This window comes from Dendrobates tinctorius, unplaced genomic scaffold (assembly GCF_039654945.1).
Source record: "Dendrobates tinctorius isolate UK_male_01 unplaced genomic scaffold, ASM3965494v1 ptg000103l, whole genome shotgun sequence".
Classification (NCBI taxonomy): Eukaryota; Metazoa; Chordata; class Amphibia; order Anura; family Dendrobatidae; genus Dendrobates; species Dendrobates tinctorius.
In genome coordinates this window covers 8,122,129-8,147,199 of record NW_027361771.1, presented here as the reverse complement: position 1 = coordinate 8,147,199, position 25,071 = coordinate 8,122,129, and the positions used below count along the sequence as shown (strand labels likewise).

Below are 25,071 nucleotides of genomic sequence, written 5' to 3'. Positions count from 1 at the left end.
CGATCTAGTGTAACAGTGCCCATGTGTTGCCGTATTAATACAACAACCATATACGGCCTTGTTTTACATAGGTAGAGCAACCATAATATCCAAACCCTAGCGAATTCAGTGCAGTACTTTACTTAATGTAATCAAAACATAATCATACCATAATTGGTGGCCAGACTCAGAATATGCACTAATCCTAGTACCTGGTTAAATAGAATTAATATGGCATTGAAATCAATGTGCCTGATTTGTAACACCCCTCAATCAGTGCCATAAAAAGACACTCCCACGCATTTCCTCACCAGCATCAGTTTCTTCAGGAGTTAATTAATGGTAGATTTGCATCATGAAACTTAGAACAATACGATGGACTAAGGTACTTAGCTCAGACACAGAAAGATGTTGCCTCCTTCGGTAGATATGGGCAAGCTTGGATACACAGGTATCAATATACAGAAATGTTTGGTGTCCCCATCAGCTATACTGGTTCGTCTCTCCCTTTGTAAGAGTGATCCTGGGCACTGGGGCACCTATACCTTACTCCATCTTATTGTTCAGATGAGTTTCAGTTGATCAGAAACCAGTCAGCTGGAATCGATCTGAGCTCCAGAGAGTTGAAGATATTAGAATTGACCCAGGCATCTGAAAAGGTTTCTATCTGACCATGCATAAAATTCCAGTCTTCCTCCTACTGGCTGGTTTGGAGGTATGGCATCATAAGTCAATATTATGTTGAGAATGTGGCTATTTTTTTTCTTTTTAAAGAGGAGAACCGGACTCCGGTTGAGATTTGAATTGTCGCTGATTGTCAATTTGACAAAGGCTATGCTGACTTCTAGATCTTCTCGTTTGACCTCTGAAAAGTATATCATTTAATGGTATTCAGGATTTCTTCCAACTGGGGCCCAAACAGAGAAGAAGAATGAAGTGAGAGGGCACCACAGAAGTGAATATTTGATGGAATCTCACCCCCCATGGCTTGATCCATTCAGTTCTCCATGCTGGGATAGATACGATATCCTGGACAAAAATTTTAAATCCAGGTTCAATTTTAAACATAGACTTTAATTTTCCACCTTCCTTCTTTTCTTATTGATCAATGGGGAATCAGACCAATGGGATTCACTGATCTGCAGAACGGGGCACTTTTATTGCCACTGAACTGGAGTGTGCATGCTTGACCACCACTCCATTCATACCCTATGGGGCTGCCGAGCACTGCGATCAGCCTTTTCTTGCAGCTTATAAAGAATGAATGGAGCAGTCATAAGATGAGTTGGACTCATGTTGAAACATCCACTTCTCTTAGTACACCTTGTGAACAGGGCCTAAACCATAAACAACAGAATGGTAGCAGAAAAACAGGTACACTTACTATTAATTAACATTACCATGCATCAAGAGGCATCCATGCTAGAATATTGGTCACGGTGTATGGGACAGCCGAGGGACTGGTCAAACACTCAGAACACAAAAACATGTAAGTGGACCTTAGTGACACCACAAATGCCATGTACAAGATGTTTAATAGAAATTATTATCTATCAGAAATAGAAGAGAAAAAAATGTGCCTGTTCCTTCTGTTCAAGTTATATGGTAGTGAGAATTTTCTATCCAGGAAGATGAGGTCTCAGTAATCCATGTGCTGCCATAGGAAAAATAGAAAATGTGGACTTGCAATAAGGAAGACAGTCCCTGATTTGTGCTGCCCGTGGTTTGGGCAGCACAAATCATATGCCTGATTCCACTTAAGGGAAACGGTCATGTCAAAAAAACACGATTAACCTGCACTTATCTCCCACCAATAATCTTCCTGCTTTCCAGGAGGCGATGCGTTCCTGAAGATTGACCGTTTGGGCTGGTGGCATGGTGCAGAATGAGCGAGTCTGACAGGGTGATAATGTCTATAAAATGCTGTGGACTATGATGACACTATATAAATCAGTAAAATAAGTAAAATCTAGCCATCTAGCCAACTTCAGAGCACTGCTTGAAAGCTGTATAGCAAAAAGCTTGGAAACTCATCTCTGTGCCTAGGAGACTGGCCACCTCTGAGGTGGTTGGTAACCTTGGCAACAAGCAGTACACTACAAAATTAAAAAGCTCTCCATTCTAGAAATACATTGCAAAGCTGCTTGTTTTAGGCAGCTTACTAAGCCTTGTTCATGGCAGAAGTAGGGGCTTTTTTTAGCCCCATACTGCTGTTAGGATCTTATCGGCACCATGTGTATGTTGTGGGAATGCCACTAGGCTTCCCTTTTGTAAGCTAATTAGATGCAGCTTTCGTTATTGACTGCGGTGTCCAAGGTGTTACCAGTGCAGGAATGGAGGACCCTTCATCAGTAGGCTATGTTCATAAAGCATATTCGCCTACGGCCAGTGGCTCCATCAGGGCTTACATCTGAAGCCTTGGAATAGGGTATTCGGACATTTGAACTAATGGGACCTTTGAATGTAATGATGCAGATGGATAAACTGTGTCTAAATCCCATTTTCCAGGGCCTCAGACGTAAGCATAGATGGAGTCACTGAGCATAAGCTAAAATGCTTTATGAACATAACCTTAGAAAGGGAAATAACTGCTCTAACCAACACAAGTGAATGGCAGAATCAATTAAACAGCAAAATATATTCTACGTCCTCCCACAGTATTGGAAAATTTGACTAGACACAAATGCTAATTGATCCAAATGACAGTGATCACCCCTGATTCCCTAATATCAGAAATATTCAGTAATTCTTAGAGGTTGGGGTGAGCGGTGTCACTATAAAATAAGACACGCATGAAAACAAACAGTCACTCTCATAGAGCAGACATTAAATCTGCATAAATCTGACTACAGGACTCTAATGTGTCTAGGCATCTTAAGTCCCAATGTTATTCATCTGCATTAATAGGGTTCTCTTCTGTTTTGTTGCAGTAACATTCTTTATTGGTACAATGACTCTCATGTGTATTGGGATCATAGAAACAATCTTTGTTATGTACATTGGAGGTAAAATCCAAAAGCAAGATAAAACGCCGGGTGGGACATTGCCACTATATCAAGGTAATGTAATGATCTATATATATAAAAATGAGTGTGTATGTGTGTATCAAGCCACTCCCACTCCACATAGCCCCGCCCACCACACACAATGAGTTGGTATATCAAGCCACGCCCACTCCACATAGCCCCGCTCGCTCTGCATAGCCACACTCACTCCACACACAGTGTGTGTGTATCAAGCCATGCCCACTCCACATGCAAAGCCCCCTATAAGCACTGGACTATGAGATGGAGGATATGTATGATGGGTAAAAGGGCATGGGATTATGGGATGGAGGATACTGTATGTATGATGGGTATATGGGCACTGGACTATGGAATGGAAGATAATCATTATAATTTGTTATCACTAACCACAGTTAGTTACTATGCCCGAGCAGTGCCGGGCTCTTCAACTAGTATCATAGATACTCGAGTATAAGCTGATCCGAGTATAAGCCGAGGCCCCTATTTTTGCCACAAAAAGCTGGGAAAACTTATTGACTCAAGTATAAGCCTAGGGTGGGAAATGCAGCAGCTACTGGTAAATTTCAAGAATAGAAATAGATACCAATAAAAGTAAAATTAATTGAGACTTCAGTAGGTTAAATGTTTTTGAATATCCATATTGAATCAGGAGCCCCATATAATGCTCCATACAGTTCATGATGGCCCCATAAGATGCTCCATAAAGTTCATGATGGGCACCATAAGATGCTCCATAAAGTTCATGATGGGCCCCATAAGATGCTCCATACAAAAATATGCTCCATATAATGCTGCGCTAAGGTTAATAATGGCCCCATAGGATGCTCCATATAATGCTCCATAAAGGTTGATAGCACCATAAGATGCTCCATAGAATAATATGCCCCATATGCTGCTGCTTTTTTTTTAAAAAAAAGACATACTCACCTCTTGTCGCTGGGGCCCAGGTGCCGGTGTCCTGAGGAGGCGGGGACACCGGCGCGCTAAGGGGGCCAGGTGCCGGTATCGCCGCTGGCTCAGGCCCCTGGCACTTGCGATATTCACCTGTCCCCATTCCACCGCCGCGCACGGCTGTCTTCCGGGTCCTCTGGCTGTGACTGTTCAGGCAGAGGGCGCGCACTTAACTCGTCATTGCGCCCTCTGACCTGAACGTCACAGCCAGAGGACAAAGAAGACAGCACAGAGTGGCAGTGGAATGGGGACAAGTGAATATCGCATGGCTCACCCTCCACCGTCATACTAACCCTCCTGGCACGGTCTCTGCACTTCCCCGCTTCTCCGTTGTCCCGGGGCCGGCAGCTCCTTCCAGTGCTGAGCGGTCACATGGTACCACTCATTAAAGTAATGAATATGCACTCCACGCCTATGGGAGTGGAGTTGCTGTATTGCCAAGTTTTTAACACTAAGGTTCGGATACGGCTTTAAAGAAGGCTACTACTTGCGATATAACGCAATTTTATTTCAATGTACAGAATTGAAGGAATAGTATGATTGGACAGTATGATTGCGTACACTTTTGCATATTTTAAGATACAAAGGTTAAGTACATATAAAGATTGAATACATATAATGATTAAGTATATATAAAGATTAACTATATACAGTATACTCACATCATCAATCATCAAGAGGCTTTTAAACATCATCCGTCTGGAATATCAGAGAAGCAACGCCAAGACAGAGAACCCCTGGAAGATTCCCTACAATGCATGGGCGTCCCCAATTATGCAGGTATCAACACTGTACACATACAGGTATCCAGTTCTGCTTCTCTCTTAGTCATGTTTCTCTGGCCTTATATACTAAATTACACTTATGTGTAACTTGCTTCACCCAACCCATCCAGTAGCCGGCCTTCAAGGTTGGATGAAACAGACAACATGGCATCATCAGACAATGGGTCATAAACCCTTACAATATAAAAGTCACATGGATTTAGATAAAACCAACACAGACAGAGGTTAAATAAACCTTAATGTTTTACAATGACAAACACAGAAACTTAGAACTATTTGTGAAACAAGAGTTCTCGAGATTGTGTCACTTGTGAGTATTGTCTGTCACATCAGAAATGCAGCTATCTAATGGTCTGATAAATCCACCACAGACAGAGAATTCATTCTATATATTTCAATATGGACTAAAAATAGCCATTTTTATATTCGCACTACAGTCGCGTGCATATTCATTACTTTAATGAATGGTACCACATGACCGCTCAACACAGGAGCTGCAGGCCCCGGGATGTAGGTACAGGGATGGAGACCGGCGATTGCGCGGAGGAGGGCGAGTATGATCTCTTCGGCGGCTGCAGCTGCTCCCCCGCTCCCCATCCTTCCCCCTCCCCTCTGGCTTTCTGGCGTATAACTTGTGTATAAGCCGAGGGGGGGCGTTTTCAGCACAAAAAAGTGCTGAAAATCTCGGCTTTTACACGAGTATATACAGTACTTTATATATGGAAGATGACGTTCCAGTGGTGTCCTGGGGATAATTTGCATCTTTTTTTCAAATTTGGTAAAAGGGGTTGTTCAAAATTTAAGACACAAATGAACAGCAGAAAATGTTACATTAAAATAATGAAATACAAATGCCTGGTAACAGAGATGTTCTCAAGTATTATTATTCCACTATTTTTACAGAGTATTGTAAAATTAATTAAGCACATAATTGAAAAAAAACAAACTATGAACATACCAAAGCTCTGGCACACCAGAGCTAACGCTCCAGTGATCTCTACAAGTCCAGCAGCAGAAATGGCCTTTCATCTATCATTCATGTATCTGCGGACAATCACTTGTCTAAAATGGAAAATGCTATGTACCTGCAGATATACGGTTAATCTGAAGGTATATAATGTTACAGTACAGCCTGACATTTTTAATGAAAATGCGCCTACCAGGAGAAAATTAAAGAGCTCCAGCATCTTGACCGCTTGCTCTGCACAGATGCGCTGCAGTCAACTGTCAATCAAAGGTGTCTGGTCGGGGCGAGCTTGCAGCTTCCACTCACAATATACTGTAGCAAGCGGTGCAGTGAGCGATTATATATTATATATATATATATATATATATATATATATACACACACATACATACATACTGCTCTGGCAAAAATTAAGAGACCACTGCACAGTTTTATAAAAATCAGCTTCTCTACATTTTGGGATATTACTAGCACTTGTTTTGCCATCCAGCTTGTCCTATGGCATGAGGATTGTGAACACCACAGCAGGGTTTTTTATACTTTCCTTCGTTAAATAAGATTTGGTTCAGGTGATCGCCTAATCAGAAGCACATTTAGTAGAATGAGGTGTACTCTGGTTGGATTCAACTGACACTGGAATGGAATGGCTGTCAGACACGTAGAGAAGCTGAGTTTTATAAAACTGTGCAATGGTCTCTTAATTTTTGAAGGAGCTGTATATCTATCTATTATATAAAGCTCAAGTGTGTGTATGTATGTGTGTATGTATGTGTCACGCCATGCTCACCTGGGGGCGGGACCTCGGTCCCGACGTCATCTCTTCCGGAGCCGCGGTCACTCCGGGGGTCCCGTCGGGTGCGCACGCGCAGCCTCGTCCCCGGGTCTCCTCCTACATGTCACGCTTGCGCGCTCCTGTCAGTGCTGTATAGGGCTCGGTCCTCTCTATGGTAATGGAGGACCTGACCCGGAACCTGTAGTGGTCATGTGCTTTCTGGCTAGGTCCTGACCCGGAACCAGTAGTAGTCATGTGCTATATCAGACGACCTCCCCCTAGGGGAGGTGCCTGATTATTGTTGTGCTTCCTGGCTTGGTCTGCCGTGTCCCTGCCTGGCTGTGCGCTGCATTCAGGTCCTCTGCTTTGTACTTGGTTGTGCCTCCTGGCACACGCTCTGACCCTGTGCTCTGTCTCGTACTTGGTTGTGCCTCCTGGCACATGCTCTGACCCTGTACTCTGTCTCATACTCAGTTGTGCCACCTGGCACACACTCTGATTCCGTGCTCTGTCTTATACTCAGTTGTGCCTCCTGGCACACACTCTGATTCCGTGCTCTGTCTTATACTCAGTTGTGCCTCCGGGCACATGCCCTGATCCTGTACTCAGTCTCTTACTCTGTTGTGCCTCCTGGCACATGTACCAATCCTGCGCTCTGTCTTATGCTCTGTTGTGCCCTCTGGCACACACCCTGCTCCTGTACTCTGTTACACCTTCTGGCACACCTGCTGCCTGACTCGGTGCTCTGACGTGCGCCTTGCACAAATCCTGCTTCACTCACACCCGGACGAATGTAGTCTCTGTATACCACGTGTTGCCGTGTCCACGCTTTACACGTTCCTGCAGACACACTCACCCACTCGTGTCTCCTGTGAGCCGGCCGCCTGGTGCCAGCAGTCGTGGTGCCTCACCCCCTGGGGCTTGCCCCTGACACTCCCTGTATAGGGGGTGGTCTTCACTAGGTCAGCTCGCCCTGGGAGGGTTGGTGTCACGACCCAGAGGGTCCACTCCAGGAGTCGTCACAGTATAATCAGGCCATGGACCCCGCTGGTACCACCACCTCCATCCAAAAGGAACTGGTGTTCCTACGGGAGAGTCAGACCAGGATTATGGCCCTTTTGAAATCCATGGAGTCCCGATTGTCGGCCATACAATCCGTTTCTGCCCAGTCCTCGGCCCCACACCCGATGCCGCGCCTCGGCAAGCCACCCCGATATAGCGGGGACCCCAAGTTTTGTCGAGGATTTCTGAACCAATGCCGGTTACATTTGGAGCTTTTGCCGCAGCACTATCCCACTGAGCGCGCCCAAATTGCCTTTATTGTTTCACACTTAGAGGGGGAGGCGTTAGCATGGGTGAACCCCCTCTGGGAGCGCAATGACCCACTCGTCTCTCAGCTTTCCACCTTTTTGGACACCTTCCGCAAGGTGTTCGACGAGCCGGGTCGGCTGGCCTCTATCACCGAGTCCCTCTTTAACCTCCATCAGGGTGCGCTATCGGTGGGACATCCATCCATTTTCGTACCTTGGCCTCCGAACTCGGTTGGAACAACGAGGCTCTCGTAGGGATCTTTTGGCGTAGCCTGTCCGGTCGGATCAAAGACGTACTGGCAGGTCGGGATACCCCCACCTCTTTAGAGGATCTGATCTCTCTGGCGACACGCATTGACCTGCGGTTTCAGGAACGAGCCCGTGAATTAGCCAGAGAGAGGAGCTCCTCTCGCCTCCTCCGTTCCTGCTCCGAGAAGCCGGGAAACTTCTCCGCCTAGGGTTGATAGGAGAGGCCTCCCTAGGTGTACGTGATTCCTCTCCTCCCCTGCTCGTGTCCGTATTATTGAATCTCGGTGCCAAGCGTTATTCTGAGGAGGCTTTTCTGGATTTTGGCGCGGAGAGGAATTTTATCCCACTCGAGGCGGTTAAAAAATACCGGATTCCTGTCAGATCCCTGGAGACTCCTCGGTCGATTGTTTCGGTCAATGGTACGTCCGTGCAGGAGACCGTTACCCAGGCCACCGAAGAGATCGAGCTGCAGATTGGAGCCCTGCACCAGGAGAAGATCTCCTTCCTCGTCTTGTCTACCATGTCTTACACACTTCTTCTAGGCCTCCCTTGGCTATGGACTCATGAGCCAACCCTGGACTGGCGGTCGGGCGAGATACTCCGGTGCGGACCGTTCTGTCAGGAGAAGTGCCTGTTGCCCGTCCGTCCGATGAACTCTGCCGGTCCATCCCCGGCACCTACAGGTCTGCCGTCGGCTTACTGGTCCTTTGCAGATGTCTTCGACAAGAAGGAGGCCGAGACTCTGCCCCTCCATCGGCCATATGACTGTCCGATTGACCTCATTCCTGGTTCTACACCACCCAGGGGTAGGATATACCCGCTATCCCCTGCTGAGACCCAAGCTATGTCTGACTATATCCAGGAGAACCTTGCGAGAGGTTTTATCCGTAAGTCCTCCGCGCCCGCGGGAGCGGGATTTTTCTTTGTAAAAAAGAAGGACGGCTCCCTCCGTCCTTGTATAGACTACCGAGGCCTGAACGATATCACGGTCAAGAACAAGTACCCATTGCCATTGATCCCGGAGCTCTTTGACCGACTTAGAGGAGCTCGAATTTTCACCAAACTGGATCTTCGTGGGGCCTACAACTTGATCCGCATTCGTTCCGGGGATGAGTGGAAGACCGCCTTTAACACCAGAGACGGTCACTATGAGTACTTGGTCAAGCCCTTCGGCCTCTGCAATGCCCCAGCGGTGTTCCAGGAGTTCGTGAATGACGTCTTCCGGGATATGCTGTACTCCTGCGTTGTAGTCTATCTGGATGACATCCTCTTTTTTTCTCCAGACCTCTCCGCCCACAGAAAGAACGTGCGTCAAGTCCTCCAGCGCCTGAGGGAGAACCGCCTTTATGCCAAGCTCGAGAAATGTGCCTTCGAGCAAACATCCCTGCCATTCTTGGGGTACATTATCTCAGAATCAGGTCTACGCATGGATCCGGCAAAGGTGTCCGCCGTCCTCGATTGGCCACAGCCCCATGGGGTGAAGGCAATCCAACGCTTCCTTGGTTTTGCAAACTACTACCGACAGTTTGTTCCTCATTTCTCCTCGTTGGTTCGCCCCATCTCGTCCCTTATCTGCAAGGGAGCTAACCCAAAGGCTTGGCCCTCTGAGGCTGAAGAGGCATTCCAGTCGTTGAAACAAGCCTTCGCCGCTGCTCCGGCGCTTCACCGACCTGAGGTTAGTAGACCTTTCACTCTCGAGGTGGACGCATCCTCTACTGGGGCTGGCGCAGTCCTTCTGCAGAAATCCTCTTCTGGACGTTTTGTCACCTGTGGCTTCTTTTCTAAAGTATTTTCCTCCACTGAGCAGAACTACTCCATTGGCGACAAAGAGCTCTTGGCCATTAAGTTGGCCTTGGAGGAGTGGAGGTACTTACTGGAAGGTGCCACACATCCATTCAAGATCTTCACGGACCATAAGAACCTGGCGTACATCCAGTCCGCACAGAGGCTCAATCCTCGGCAAGCCAGGTGGTCCCTATTCTTCGCCCGCTTTGACTTTGAGCTACATTTTCGGCCCGGCGATAAGAACGTTAGAGCGGATGCGTTGTCAAGATCATTCCTGTCGTCTGATGCAGAGGAAGAACCCTCTCATATTATTGATATATCCAAAGTGATTACTGTGGCCCCTGTCAAGTTAACCAAGTTACCTCCGGGAAGAACCTTTGTGGCTGAGAATAACCGAAAACGAGTGCTAAATTGGGGACATTCATCCAAGATTGCCGGCCACGTTGGTGTCAAAAAGACTTTGGACTTAATTTCTCGCCATTTTTGGTGGCCTTCACTCTCCCAGGATGTTAAAGACTTTGTGGCATCTTGCCCGTCCTGTGCCCAGAACAAGATACCCAGACAACCACCCTCCGGTCTTCTGTTCCCGCTTCCCGTTCCGTCGGCTCCATGGCAGCACATAGCCATGGATTTCATTACTGATCTGCCTTGTTCTTCCGGTTGTACTGTGGTCTTGGTGGTTGTAGACCGATTTTCAAAGATGGCCCACTTCATTCCTCATCCCGGACTACCCTCTGCTCCTGACTTGGCGAAGATCTTCATTTCCCATATCTTCAGGATTCACGGCTTCCCCCAGCACATCGTGTCTGACAGAGGGGTCCAATTCACCTCCCGATTCTGGAGAGCTCTATGCGGACTCGTGAAAATGTCATTGGATTTCTCTTCCGCCTATCACCCCCAAACCAATGGGCAGGTAGAACGTACCAACCAGATCCTTACATCCTACCTCCGGCATTTTTCTAATGCTCATCAGAATGACTGGGTCGGTCTACTTCCTTGGGCTGAGTTCGCCTATAATAATCACTCCAGTGAATCGTCTACCAAGTCTCCTTTCTTCATCGTCTTTGGACAGCATCCCAATGTGCCTCTACCGGTACTTCCTGTCTCGGGGGTACCTGCTGCCGATTCTCTGTCTGTGGAGTTCTCCAGGGTATGGCAGGAGACCAAAACCGCTCTCGAGAAAGCACGGGACAGAATGAAATTACACGCTTACAAGAGGCGTCTGGACGTTCCTCCATTTCTCCCTGGTGACAAGGTGTGGCTCTCCACCAAATACGTCCGCCTTAAGGTACCATCTTACAAACTGGGTCTCCGATACATTGGTCCTTTTGAGGTCCTCGGGCGGATTAATGATGTTGCTTACAAATTGAAGCTGCCTCCTTCACTCCGTATTCCCAATTCTTTCCATGTATCTCTCCTAAAACCTGTGGTTCTTAACCGATTTCATCCTTCTCCAGGCCACACACCCCAGCCTGTTGGCTTGGGGGATGAGTTTGAGGTGAATGACATTTTGGCCATGAAGAAGGTAAGAGGGAGAACCATGTTCTTGGTCGATTGGAAGGGTTTTGGCCCCGAGGAGAGGTCATGGGAACCCAGGGAGAATATCCACGCACCCCAGATTTTGTCTAAGTTCCTCTCCAGTTTTAGAAAGAGGGGGTGTAAAGGAGGGGTACTGTCACGCCATGCTCACCTGGGGGCGGGACCTCGGTCCCGACGTCATCTCTTCCGGAGCCCCGGTCACTCCGGGGGTCCTGTCGGGTGCGCACGCGCAGTTCTCGTCCCCGGGTCTCCTCCTACATGTCACGCTTGCGCGCTCCTGTCAGTGCTGTATAGGGCTCGGTCCTCTCTATGGTAATGGAGGACCTGACCCGGAACCTGTAGTGGTCATGTGCTTTCTGGCTAGGTCCTGACCCGGAACCAGTAGTAGTCATGTGCTATATCAGATGACCTTCCCCTAGGGGAGGTGCCTGATTATTGTTGTGCTTCCTGGCTTGGTCTGCCGTGTCCCTGCCTGGCTGTGCGCTGCATTCAGGTCCTCTGCTTTGTACTTGGTTGTGCCTCCTGGCACACGCTCTGACCCTGTGCTCTGTCTCGTACTTGGTTGTGCCTCCTGACACATGCTCTGACCCTGTACTCTGTCTCATACTCAGTTGTGCCTCCTGGCACACACTCTGATTCCGTGCTCTGTCTTATACTCAGTTGTGCCTCCTGGCACACACTCTGATTCCGTGCTCTGTCTTATACTCAGTTGTCAGGGCACATGCCCTGATCCTGTACTCTGTTACACCTTCTGGCACACCTGCTGCCTGACTCAGTGCTCTGACATGCTCCTTGCACAAATCCTGCTTCACTCACACCCGGACGAACGTAGTCTCTGTATACCACGTGTTGCCGTGTCCACGCTTTACACGTTCCTGCAGACACACTCACCCACTCGTGTCTCCTGTGAGCCGGCCGCCTGGTGCCAGCAGTCGTGGTGCCTCACCCCCTGGGGCTTGCCCCTGACACTCCCTGTATAGGGGGTGGTCTTCACTAGGTCAGCTCGCCCTGGGAGGGTTGGTGTCACGACGCAGAGGGTCCACTCCAGGAGTCGTCACAGTATGTATGTATGTCCCAGGATAGGCATCTGCACCGTCGCAGCTACAGCCACAAAATTTGGCACAGTCGCACGTCTGGACCCCGAGAGCGTCCTAAGCTATGTTGTGAGGTGAAATTTTAACCCCGCGCGTTCCAATTCACCAAACAATTTTGCCCCTATCTACATACTGGGGAAAAAGTGTGTGCTTATCAAGCCCCGCCCCTCATTATGATGTCATAATGCCCCTATCTACATAATGGGGAAATAGTGTGTGCGTATCAAGCCCCGCCCCTCATTATGATGTCACAATGGTTGGCATGGGACTATGAGATGAAGGATGTGTGATGGGTATATGGGCACTCGACTATGGGATGGCGAATATGTATGATGGGTATATGGGCATGGGAATATGGGATGGAGAATATGTATGATGGGTATATGGGCATGGGACTATGGGATCGTGGATATGTATGATGGGTATATGGGCACGGAACTATGGGATGGAGGATATGTGTGATGGGTATATGGGCACTCGACTATGGGATGGAGGATGTGTGATGGGTATATGTGCATGGTACTATGGGATGGAGGATGTGTGATGGGTATATGGGCACTCGACTATGGGATGGCGAATATGTATGATGGGTATATGGGCATGGGACTGTGGGATGGAGGATGTGTGATGGGTATATGGGAATGGGACTATGGGATGGAGGATGTGTGATGGGTATATGGGCAATCGACTATGGGATGGCGAATATGTATGATGGGTATATGGGCATTGGACTATGGGATGGAGAATATGTATGATGGGTATATGGGCATGGGACTATGGGATGGAGGATGTGTGATGGGTATATGGGCACTCGACTATGGGATGGAGGATATGTATGATGGGTATATGGGCACGGGCCTATGGGATCGTGGATATGTATGATGGGTATATGGGCACGGGACTATGGGATGGAGGATATGTGTGATGGGTATATGGGCACTCGACTATGGGATGGAGGATGTGTGATGGGTATATGTGCATGGTACTATGGGATGGAGGATGTGTGATGGGTATATGGGCACTCGACTATGGGATGGCGACTATGTATGATGGGTATATGGGCATGGTACTATGGGATTGAGGATGTGTGATGGGTATATGGGCATGGGACTATGGGATGGAGGATGTGTGATGGGTATATGGGCAATCGACTATGGGATGGCGAATATGTATGATGGGTATATGGACATGGGACTATGGGATGGAGAATATGTATGATGGGTATATGGGCATGGGACTATGGGATGGAGGATGTGTGATGGGTATATGGGCACTCGACTATGGGATGGAGGATATGTATGATGGGTATATGGGCACGGGCCTATGGGATCGTGGATATGTATGATGGGTATATGGGCACGGGATTATGGGATGGAGGATATGTGTGATGGGTATATGGGCACTCGACTATGGGATGGAGGATGTGTGATGGGTATATGTGCATGGTACTATGGGATGGAGGATGTGTGATGGGTATATGGGCACTCGACTATGGGATGGAGGATGTGTGATGGGTATATGGGCATGGGACTATGGGATGGAGGATGTGTGATGGGTATATGGACATTCGACTATGGGATGGAGGATATGTATGATGGGTATGTGGGCACGGGCCTATGGGATCGTGAATATGTATGATGGGTATATGGTCACGGGACTATGGGATGGAGGATAATTATAATTTGCTATAACTAACCACAGTTAGTTACTATGCCCGGGCAGCGCCGGGCTCTTCAGCTAGTATATATATAAAACTCAATCTGTAGTAGCCCACTACAAATTCACAGTTCTCGCCCGATTTGGGTGAAATTTGGCACGCCCCCTCTCCACCCACAGGAGCAGAATACTGCGCACCTTACATCTCGCTAGCTTCCCCCCCGTCATGAGATTGGGGCCCCCAAAGTTAGGCCCTATACATATAATGGAGAAATGTGAAGGTGAAAGTAAGGGTGAGTGCACACGCTGCGGATTCTGCTGCGGGTTTTTTCCCGCGGAAACGCAGGTAAAGTGACCTGCGGTTTTGCTGCGGTTTGGTCTGCGGTTTTGCCCTGCGGTTTCACACCTCTACTATGTTAAAGGTGTGAAACCGCAGCAGAATCCGCAGAAACAATTGACATGCTGCGGAAAAAAACCTGCAGCTTTTCCGCAGGTAAAAAACCGCAGCGTGAGCACTGCGGTTTTGAAAACCCATAGGCTAACATGGTAAAGTACCATGTCTGCAGAACTGCAGCAGTTCTGCAGGGCCAGAACTGCAGCAAAACCGCAGCGTGTGCACATACCCTTAAAGTGCTGAGGGGAAAACAACAGTTGTGACTGATAGGAATGGATTATAGCGATGGCGCCAAAGAGTCGCTGCTAAAGGGGCCGCACCACTACACACAACAAACAAACATTTCGCAAACACCATGCAAACATCACACAAACAGCACACATACACCAACATACATAGTGCCAGGTGTCAGCTGTGATAATCAGCTGACACCATGCCGCGATCGTGAGCGCCGCTGATCGTGTGTGACGTACTATTCCATCCATGGGACCTAAGTCCTAGGTCACATGTATGGAATAGTACATCCAATGTAAGGAAGGGGTTAGCTGTAAACCAGTTTTACTCTTTTGTCTGTGAACTACTTATAGATTACATTGGAGGGAGGGGGGTAGGGTTTCAGTATGTTAATTGGGTGTAAATGTTTTATATGTTAGTGTAAGGTACATAAATTTTAATTTTTGATAAAAAATATTTCAAAAAATAGTTGTAATAGTTTATACTACATAATGTATTGAATATGTAAAATCAATAAAAATGTTAACATTAAAGAAAAGTTGCTCACATCAATGTTACGAGAAATTAGTAAAATGCCAAAATAATAAAAATTTAAAGTGGGAAAAAAAAATGTACTGTAGCACTCTGAAAATTTTAATTTCAGGGCGACACTGAAAATTTTACTTTAGCTACCATAACCAACAATTTAACGTATTTTCCGTGAGCGAAGCCGCGGGTATTCTACTAGTGTGTGTGTGTGTATATGTATGTATACAGCTGTGGCCAAAAGTATTGACACCCCTGCAATTCTGTCAGATAATACTCAGTTTCTTCCTGAAAATGATTGCAAACACAAATTCTTTGGTATTATTATCTTCATTTAATTTGTCTTAAATGAAAAAACACAAAAAGAATTGTCCTAAAGCCAAATTGGATATAATTCCACACCAAACATAAAAAAGAAGGTGGACAAAAGTATTGGCACTGTTCGAAAAATCATGTGATGCTTCTCTAATTTGTGCAATTAACAGCACCTGTAACTTACCTGTGGCACCTAACAGGTGTTGGCAATAACTAAATCACACTTGCAGCCAGTTGACATGGATTAAAGTTGACTCAACCTCTGTCCTGTGTCCTTGTGTGTACCACATTGGAGAAAAGAAAGAAGACCAAAGAACTGTCTGAGGACTTGAGAAACCAAATTGTGAGGAAGCATGAGCAATCTCAAGACTACAAGTCCATCTCCAAAGACCTGAATGTTCCTGTGTCTACCGTGCGCAGTGTCATCAAGAAGTTTAAAGCCCATGGCACTGTGGCTAACCTCCCTAGATGTGGATGGAAAAGAAAAATTGACAAGAGATTTCAACGCAAGATTGTGCGGATGTTGGATAAAGAACCTCAACTAACATCCAAACAAGTTCAAGCAATCACAATTATGAAGACTTAACACCATAAAAATATTTACAAGTAGTATTAACCCCTTTCTGACAGACGTAATGATCCGTCCATGTGACCTCGCACAATTTGACCATGGACAGATCATTATGTCATTGTGATTGGCCGCACTCACGGGGGGTGTGCAGCCAAGTGTCAGCTGATTCTCACATGGGAAGAGTCCTGAGGAGAGAATTTGCATATTCCCAGTGCCTTCTGGGATAAGTGAAGAGTCTCCGCGAGCTCAACGATCACTGGATTTTGGCTGTTGCAGCTGAAAAGAGTTCATCGGTAAACCAGGAGAAGAGTCCCCTGCCTCATTTTTCATTGCTTTAACAATAACAATATGGAAGAGGCCAGGAGCCATTTGGTGAGCTGCATTTCTTGCTACGTGTTCACAGACTTACCAGTGGAAAAGCCAAACTTCACATGCCACAAATGCAAGCTTGTGTCACTGTTGGAGGAAAAGTTGCAAAATCTCGAAGAGAGGCTAGCTATATTGAAGATCATTAAGGAAGGTGAAGAGTTCTTAGACAGAGCAAAATTATCTCTTCATGTTACAGAAAGAGAAGAAATTCGAAGTGCACGTGAAGAAACGGAGGAATGGAAACATGTGACCCAGAGAAGCAGGAGGATCGGGAGGCAGTCAGCACCCATACTGCTCAGGAGAATGATGAAGAAATACATCAGGATAAGACTTTGCCCACAAACAGCAACCTTGTACGCCCTCAGAATCCTCCTGGATGGAGAAAGAAAAATGTTATGAAGAAGAAACGGAGAGTGGTGGTCATGGGGGATTCCCTGTTGAGAGGAACAAATGCCGCTATCTGCAGACTGGATATAACTTCAAGAGAAATGTGCTGTCTTCCAAGTGCAAAAATTAAAGATGTGTCTGACAGGATGACTACCCATTCCTGCTACTACATGTGGGGACAAATGACACCGCAAGAAACGACCTGGAAACCATCTGCAGTGACTTGGAATACTTAGGTAAGAAAGTGAAAGAACTGGGAGCGCAGGTGGTCTTCTCTTCCATCCTCCCAGTGGATGGCCATGGAACAAGGAGGTGGAATAAGATTCTGCAGGTGAACAACTGGCTACGTCGATGGTGCCGTCAGCAAGGATTTGGATTTCTGGATCATGGAGTGTGTTACCTATACGATGGACTACTTGCTAGAGATGGGGTGTACCTTACGAAGACTGGAAAACATGTATTTGGAAGTCGCCTTGCTACACTTGTAAGGAGAGCTTTAAACTAGAACAACATGGGAAGGGAAGCAAAAGACCAGAAAAAGCCATACACCTGACAAATGCTATTGAGAACTCTGCTATTAGAAGTGGAAAGGAATAACAAAGACAAAAGAATCTAATTAATAAAAATATTGGAGAAAGAGAAACCAATCACAAACTAAAATGTTTCTATACTAATGCACAAAGCATGGGCAACAAACAAGGAGAATTGGAACTACTAACACAGGAAAAGAAATATGATGTCATTGGAATCACTGAAACTTGGTGGGACAATACACATGATTGGAATACAAGACTAGAAGGATACAACTTATTTGCAAGAAACAGACTTGATAAACGAGGAGGAGGTGTCACATTGTATGTTAGAAACGCGGATATCTGCACAGAGATTGAAGCTTCAGAGACTGGGAGTTCTGTGGAAATTGTTTGGGTAAGAATACAAGGACAGAACAATGGAAAGGACACCATTGTAGGCATTTACTACAGGCCGCCTGTGCAAGCTGAAGATATGGATGAACTCTTTATGCATCAAATGGCCAAGTTCTCCAAAAAATATGACATAGTTGTTGTAGTTCAACTATCCTGACATTTGTTGGGAATCTCTCTCAGGCAAAACAGGTCAAGGAAATTCTTATCCTCTCTTGCTGACAACTTTATCTTTCAAAGGTAGGGGAGAAAACAAGGGGAACTGCTACCTTGGATCTAATCCTTATAAACAGGGAGGAAATGGTTGAGGAGGTAAAAGTGGCTGGTACCCTAGGAGGAAGAAACCATGCTATTTTAGAATTTTGGATAACTAGAGGAGGAAGACCTGTGAAGACTCAGAAGTCAAGGTTAGATTTCAGAAAGGCAGATTTTAAGAGATTCAGAAAGAGAATTGGAGGGATCCAATGGCTGGATATCCTTAAGGACAAAAATGTCCAGGAAGGATGGGAAATCTTGAAAAATGAAATTCTCGAAGCACAATTGTTAACAATTCCAAAAAGAGGGAAGAATAGGAAGCGTTTAAGGAAACCAGGATGGATGAACACAGAACTTAAGCACATACTAAAAAAGGAAGAAAGAAATGTTTATAAAATGGAAAGAGGGAGGCATATCTAAAGAAGAATATAATGCTGTCTGCAGAAATTGCAAGGCACAAATCAGGTTACTAAAGCTGATAATGAATTGAGGCTTGCAAGAGATGTCAAAAGCAATAATAAAGGATTTTGGGGATATGTCAAAAGTAAAAGAAAAGTCAAAGATGCTATAGGATTTTTACAGGATGAAAATGATGAAATGGTAAGACAGGATGTTGAGAAGGCCGAACTTTTAAATTCCTATTTTGCATGTTTTCTCTCTGAAAGGAAATGTAACATCAACGTTTCTTCACTGTCCTATTAAGGGAATAGAAGAATCCAGGATATCGATAAACAGAAAGTTAGTGAGAAAACACTTAGCTAACCTAAATGAATTCAAGTCTCCAGGTCCAGATGAATTACACCCCAGAGTTCTGAAGGAGATAGAAGAAATTTTTGAACCCCTCTCCATAATCTTCGAAAATTTTTGGAGAACAGAAGTCCCAGAAGACTGGAGAAGAGCAAATGTTGTTCCTATTTTCAAAAAGGGGATGAAGGTGGACCCAGGCAACTATAGGCCTGTGAGTCTGACGCAAATTATTAAACAACATGTATGTAAGTACCTGGACAAGAATTAAGTGATTAAACAGAGTCAGCATGGGTTTGTAACTAATAAGTCATGTCAGACTAACTTAATTTCCTTCTATGACAGAATCACTGATTGGGTGGATCAGGGAAATGCTGTAGATATAGTATATCTTGACTTCAGCAAAGCATTTGACAAAGTATCTCACACAATCCTTATTGAAAAAATGGCTAAGTATGGAATGGACAAGGCAACTGTTAGGTGGATTCATAACTGGCTTAGTGATCGGACCCAAAGAGTGGTCGTAAATGGCTGCACATCCAGTTGGAGGAATATCTCAAGTGGGGTACCACAGGGCTCTGTCCTGGGCCCTGTATTGTTCAACATCTTTATGAACGATTTAGATGAAGGAATTGAGGGTAAAATACTTAAATGTGCTGATGACACAAAGCTAGGAGGGATAGCTAATACTAGAGAAGAGAGACAGAGGATTCAAAAAGATATAAATAAACTGGGGCAGTGGGCAGCAACTAACAGAATGGTTTTTAACAGGGAAAAATGCAAAGTACTACATCTTGGCAATAAAAATGAAAAAAGCATATACAAAATGGGAGGAATAGGGCTAAGCAACAGCACATGTGAAAAAGACTTGGGCATACTAATTGATCACAGACTGAATATGAGTCAACAGTGTGATGCAGCAGCAAAAAAGGCAAATGCAATTCTAGGATGTATAAACAGAAGCATACAGTCTAGATCACGTGAAGTCATTATTGCCCTCTACTCCTCTTTGGTCAGACCTCATCTGGAATACTGTGTCCAGTTTTGGGCGCCACATTTTAAAAAAGACATCAACAAACTGTAGCAAGTTCAGAAAAGAGCGACCAGAATGGTGACCGGTCTGCAAACCCTGAGGAAAGGTTGCAGGATTTGGGAATGTTTAGCTTGCAGAAGACAAGACTGAAAGGAGACTTAATAGCTGTCTACAAATATCTCAAGGGCTGTCACATTGTAGAAGGATCATCTTTATTCTCATTTGCACAAGGAAAGACTAGAAGCAATGGGATGAAACTGAATGGGAGGAGACACAGATTAGATATTAGAAAAAACTTTTTGACAGTTAGAGTGATCAATGAGTGGAACAGGCTGCCACGAGAGGTGGTGAGTTTTCCTTCAATAGAAGTCTTCAAACAGAGGCTGGACAGACATCTGTCTGAGATGATTTAGCGAATCCTGCTTTGAGCAGGGGGTTGGACCAGATGGCCCAGGAGGTCCCTTCCAACTCTACGATTCTATGATTCTAAGTGATGCAAAAACACTTTTTTGTATAAAATCGTTTTTATTATATAAAAGCGCAAAAACATTAAAAAAAAGATATAAATGATGTATCGCTGTTATCGTACTGACCCGAAGAATAAAACGGTCTTATCAATTTTTCCACACATGGAACGGTATAAGCCCCCCAATAAAAAAAAATTCACGAATTGCTGGTTTTTGCTCATTCTGTCTCCCGATAATCAGAATAGAAAGTCATCAAAAAAATGTCATGTGCCCGAAAATTGTACCAATAAAAATGTCAACTCGTCCCGCAAAAAATAAGACCTGACATGACTCTGTGGGCCAAAATATAGAAAAATTGTAGCTCTCAAAATGTGGTAATGCAAAAACTATTTTTTGCAATTAAAAGCGTCTTTTAGCTTGTGACAGCTGCCAAACATAAAACCCGCTGTAAGGCCTCTTTCACACGTCCTGATATTTCTGGTACCAGACATGTCAGTGTACGTGTGTGTAATACTTGCGGCACACGTGTGGCATGCGTGTGCCGCATCAGTACCACATGGATGGGCGCCAGGGAAGAAGCGTTGCAGTAAGCGCTGTTCCCCGGGGCCAGGTACTGAACACGGCTCTCGTCATTCTCCCCTGCTTTACTGGCTATCGGCGCGAGCAGGGAAGAATGATGAGTTACATTTAACCCCTTAATGTCCAATGACGGACACAGTCCGTCATCAGACATCTCCCCTGCTTTGATGAGGGCTCCGGCGGTGAGCCCGCATCAAAGCCGGGACATGTCAGCTGTTATGAACAGCTGACATGTGCCCGCAATAGGCGCGAGCGGAATCGCCGTCCGCCCGCGCCTATTAACTAGTTAAATGCCGCTGTCAAAGCTGACAGCGTGCATTTAAATAGCATTTCCGGCCGCCAGGCCGGAAATGACGTCACCGCCGACCCCCGTCACGTGATCGGGGGTCGGCGTCATGTTGCCTGGACAACCAGAGGTCTCTATGAGACCTCTATGGTTGTTCCAGGCATATGGCTTTCAGCGCCACCCAGTGGTCGGCGCTGAAAGCACAGCAGTAAATCTGCCACATATGGGCGATCTGCTCATCGCCCATATGTAGCAGAGCCGATCGGGTTGCGCAAGCTTCTAGCCTCCTATGGAGGCTATTGAAGCATGCCAAAAGTAAAAAAAAAAAATGTTTAGAAATAAAAAAAAAAATAATAAAACCTAAAAGTTCAAATCACCCCCCTTTTGCCCCAATCAAAATAAAACAGTAAAAAAAAATCCCACATACACATATTAGGTATCGCCGCGTTCAGAATCGCCCGATCTATCAATAAAAAAAAAGCATTAACCCGATCGCTAAACGGCGTAGCGAGAAAAAAATTAAAAACCCCAGAATTACGTTTTTTTGGTCACCAAGACATTGCATTAAAATGCAATAACGGGCGATCAAAAGAACGTATCCGCACAAAAGTGGTGTCATTAAAAACGTCAGTCCGGCACGGAAAAAATAAGCCCTCACCCAACCCCAGATCATGAAAAATGGAGACGCTACGGGTCTCAGAAAATTGCGCAAATTTTTTTTTTTTTTAGCAAACTTTGGAATTTTTTTTCACCACTTAGATAAAAGAGGACATAGACATGTTTGGTGTCTATGAACTCGTAATGACCTGGAGAATCATAATGGCAGGTGAGATTTAGCATCTAGTGAACCTAACAAAAAAGCCAAGCAAAAAACAAGTGTGGGATTGCACTTTTTTTTGCAATTTCACCGCACTTGGAATTTTTTTCCCGTTTTCGAGTACACGATATGGTAAAACCAATGATGTCATTTAAAAGTACAACTCGTCCCGCAAAAAATAAGCCCTCACATGGCCATATAAACGGAAAAATAAAAAAGTTATGGCTCTGGAAAGAAGGGGAGGGAAAAATGAAAATGTAAAACCAAAAATACCCCTGGTCATTAAGGGGTTAAGTGATAAAAGATACAGCAGGTGGCGGCTGATGGGACTTTTACTCCCATCAGCCTACCCCTGCTGCTGCTAATAACAGTGACAGCAGGAGCGGTATTCATCAGCCGCCGCCTGCGCTATAAATAAATAAATGAATGAAAAAAACTGCGTGGGTTCCCCTGTCAGCTTTAGCAAGGTTGGTTATCAGAAATGGAGGGGTCCCCACACTGTTTTTTAAATAAATTTAAAAAAACGGCATGGGGTCCCCCTTATTTTCGATAACCAGCCTTGCTAAAGCTCACAGCTGGGAGCTGGTATTCTCAGGCCGGTAAGGGGACATTGATATAGGGCCCCCCCAGCCTAAAAATAGCAGCCCGCAGCTGTCCAGAAAAGGCGCATCTATTAGAAACAAACAGTGGTTTACCCCCCACATATGGGGTATCAGCCTACTCAGGACAAATTGCACAACAACTTTGGGGGTCTAATTTCTCCTGTTATCCTTGGGAAAATAAAAAATTGGGGGCGAAAAGATCATTTTTGTGAAAAAAAATATTTTGTTATTTTTACGACTATGTTATAAACTTCTGTGAAGGACGTGGGTGTACAAAGTGCTCACCACACATCTAGGTAAGTTCCTTAGGGGGTCTACTTTCCAAAATTTAGTCACTTGTTGGGGTTTCCACTGTTTAGGCACATCAGGGGCTCTCCAAACACGACATGGCATCCGATCTTAATTCCAGCCGTGCACCCAAACAGTGGTTTACCTGCATATATGGGGTATCAGTGTACTCAGGACAAATTCCACAACAACTTTTGGGGCCCAATTTCTCCTGTTACCCTTGGTAAAATTTAAAAAAATGGATCTGAAGTAATTTTTTTGTGGAAAAAAGTTAAATGTTCATTTTTTTTTAACATTCCAAAAATTCCTGTGAAGCACCTGAAGGGTTAATAAGCTTCTTGAATCTGGTTTTGAGCACCTTGAGGGGTGCTGTTTTTAGAATGGGTATTTGGGTATTTTCTATCATATAGACCCCTCAAAGTGACTTCAAAAGAGATGTGGTCCCTAAAAAAAAAAAATGGTGTTGTAAGAATGAGAAATCGTTGGTCAACTTTCTTTTAACCCTTATAACTTCCTAACAAAAAAAAATTTTGATTACAAAATTGGGCTGATGTAAAGTTAACATGTGAGAAATGTTACTTATTAAGTATTTTATGTGACATATCTCTGTGATTTAAAGGCATGAAAATTAAAAGTTGGAAAATTGCAAAATTTTTGCCAAATTTCCACTTTTTTCACAAATAAACGCAAGTCATATCAAAGAAATTTTACCACTATCATGAAGTACAATATATCATGAGAAAACAATGTCAGAATCACCGAGATCCATGGAAGCGTTCCAGAGTTATTACTTCATAAATGGATAGTGGTCAGAATTGTAAAAATTGGCCTGGTCATGAACGTGCAAACCACCCTTGGGGGTAAAGGGGTTGTCCACTACTTTAGCATTGATGACCTATGCGTAGGATAGGTCATCAATATCTGGTCGCACAGGGTCCAGCACCCGACACCTCCACCTATCAGCTGTTTTCTTTCAGCAGGCAGAAATGCTCAGTTGCGGCGCTGCTCAGTCTTCTGATAGCGGTCGGTTACCCGTGCAGTATGTGCAGTACCGGGCCGCTGTCAGAAGACTGAGCAGCTCTGTAATTGAGCATTTCAAGTCGGCAGCCACAGACACAGAGTACAGCTGATTGGCAGGGTTGCCAGGTGTTGGATCCCGACCGATCAGACATTGATGACCTAGGTTGGAACAGGGCAGTAATAGAAGATTTAGGCATTATGCTCTATATAAAATGTCACGCTTGTAAATCTGCATTTCGCTTGTTTTCCCCCTCTCTTCCTTTAAGGACTCCTACTGGAGGCTTGCTCCAAGGAAGTGCAGTTGAAGGAAGAGGAGCCGGTACTGGAAGATGGAGTAGGCTCAATACTAGAAAGGATTTCCAGAGACATGCACTTGGTAAGGGAACACATCCTGTCTCTGCAAAGCATGGAAAAGATGGAGACGGAACGGGAACAGCTGCAGGGAAAGATAGAGAAAATGGTGTTCTATTGTCATCTTGTGCTCGGTTCTGTTTTTTATATCATCATTTTTAGCAAATGGAAATGGTGACAAACATGTAAGAATAGGACATGGTCTGCCGCATCAGGGTTTTATTGCATGCATGCATATATACCAATCTCTGCTCCACAGCTATATATCTGTATCTGGGCTATATTAGTTACAAAAATCTGTGATGCTCACGTCGTGTTCAAAACACTAACTATAGTTAATAAAATTCTCCACTAGCAAGGAATACTATGTGTGAATGGATAATTGCTGTTATATATTTCAATCTTTTTAGGTTAACATTTTAACCCGTAAAAAAAAATAGGAAAAAACCATTTAACCTTTTAATGTATCTGGCTTACACACTGGTAAATATAAAATGAGTCGTACTTACACAACACAGATCAAGTGCTGCCTCTCCTCTTCTGACTTGTCTTTATTGACTGGCAGCAGCGATGACAATGTGACTAGAGTCGATAACACCGGTTTCTGTTGCATTATTCCGAGACCAATGACATTAATTTTTTTGCGGGGAAAATCCCTTTAACTTTCCACCATCGTGCTTAAAATAACCAGCTATACCCGGAGCCGAAAAAGTGATAACATTTTAGCCAGCCACACTGGAGTACAAGAGTGCAGATCAGCTTCACTTCAGAATTATTTGACCATCTCATGACTGCTGT

The 25,071-nt window shown here is 45.1% G+C and overlaps 1 protein-coding gene across 2 annotated transcripts in view; it reads left to right on the top strand.

Moving 5' to 3' along the window:
- Positions 1-24,635, top strand: part of LOC141099923 (5-hydroxytryptamine receptor 3A-like) — a 111,333-nt gene extending 86,698 nt beyond the window's left edge. For both annotated transcript variants that reach the window (XM_073588037.1, XM_073588036.1), the window contains exons 8-9: positions 2,910-3,038; positions 24,189-24,635. In XM_073588037.1, coding sequence (XP_073444138.1) covers positions 2,910-3,038; positions 24,189-24,451 — 392 coding nt within the window. In that variant the 3' untranslated portion in view covers positions 24,452-24,635. The remainder of the gene's footprint in view (positions 1-2,909; positions 3,039-24,188) is intronic.
- Positions 24,636-25,071: the final 436 nt, after the last annotated feature.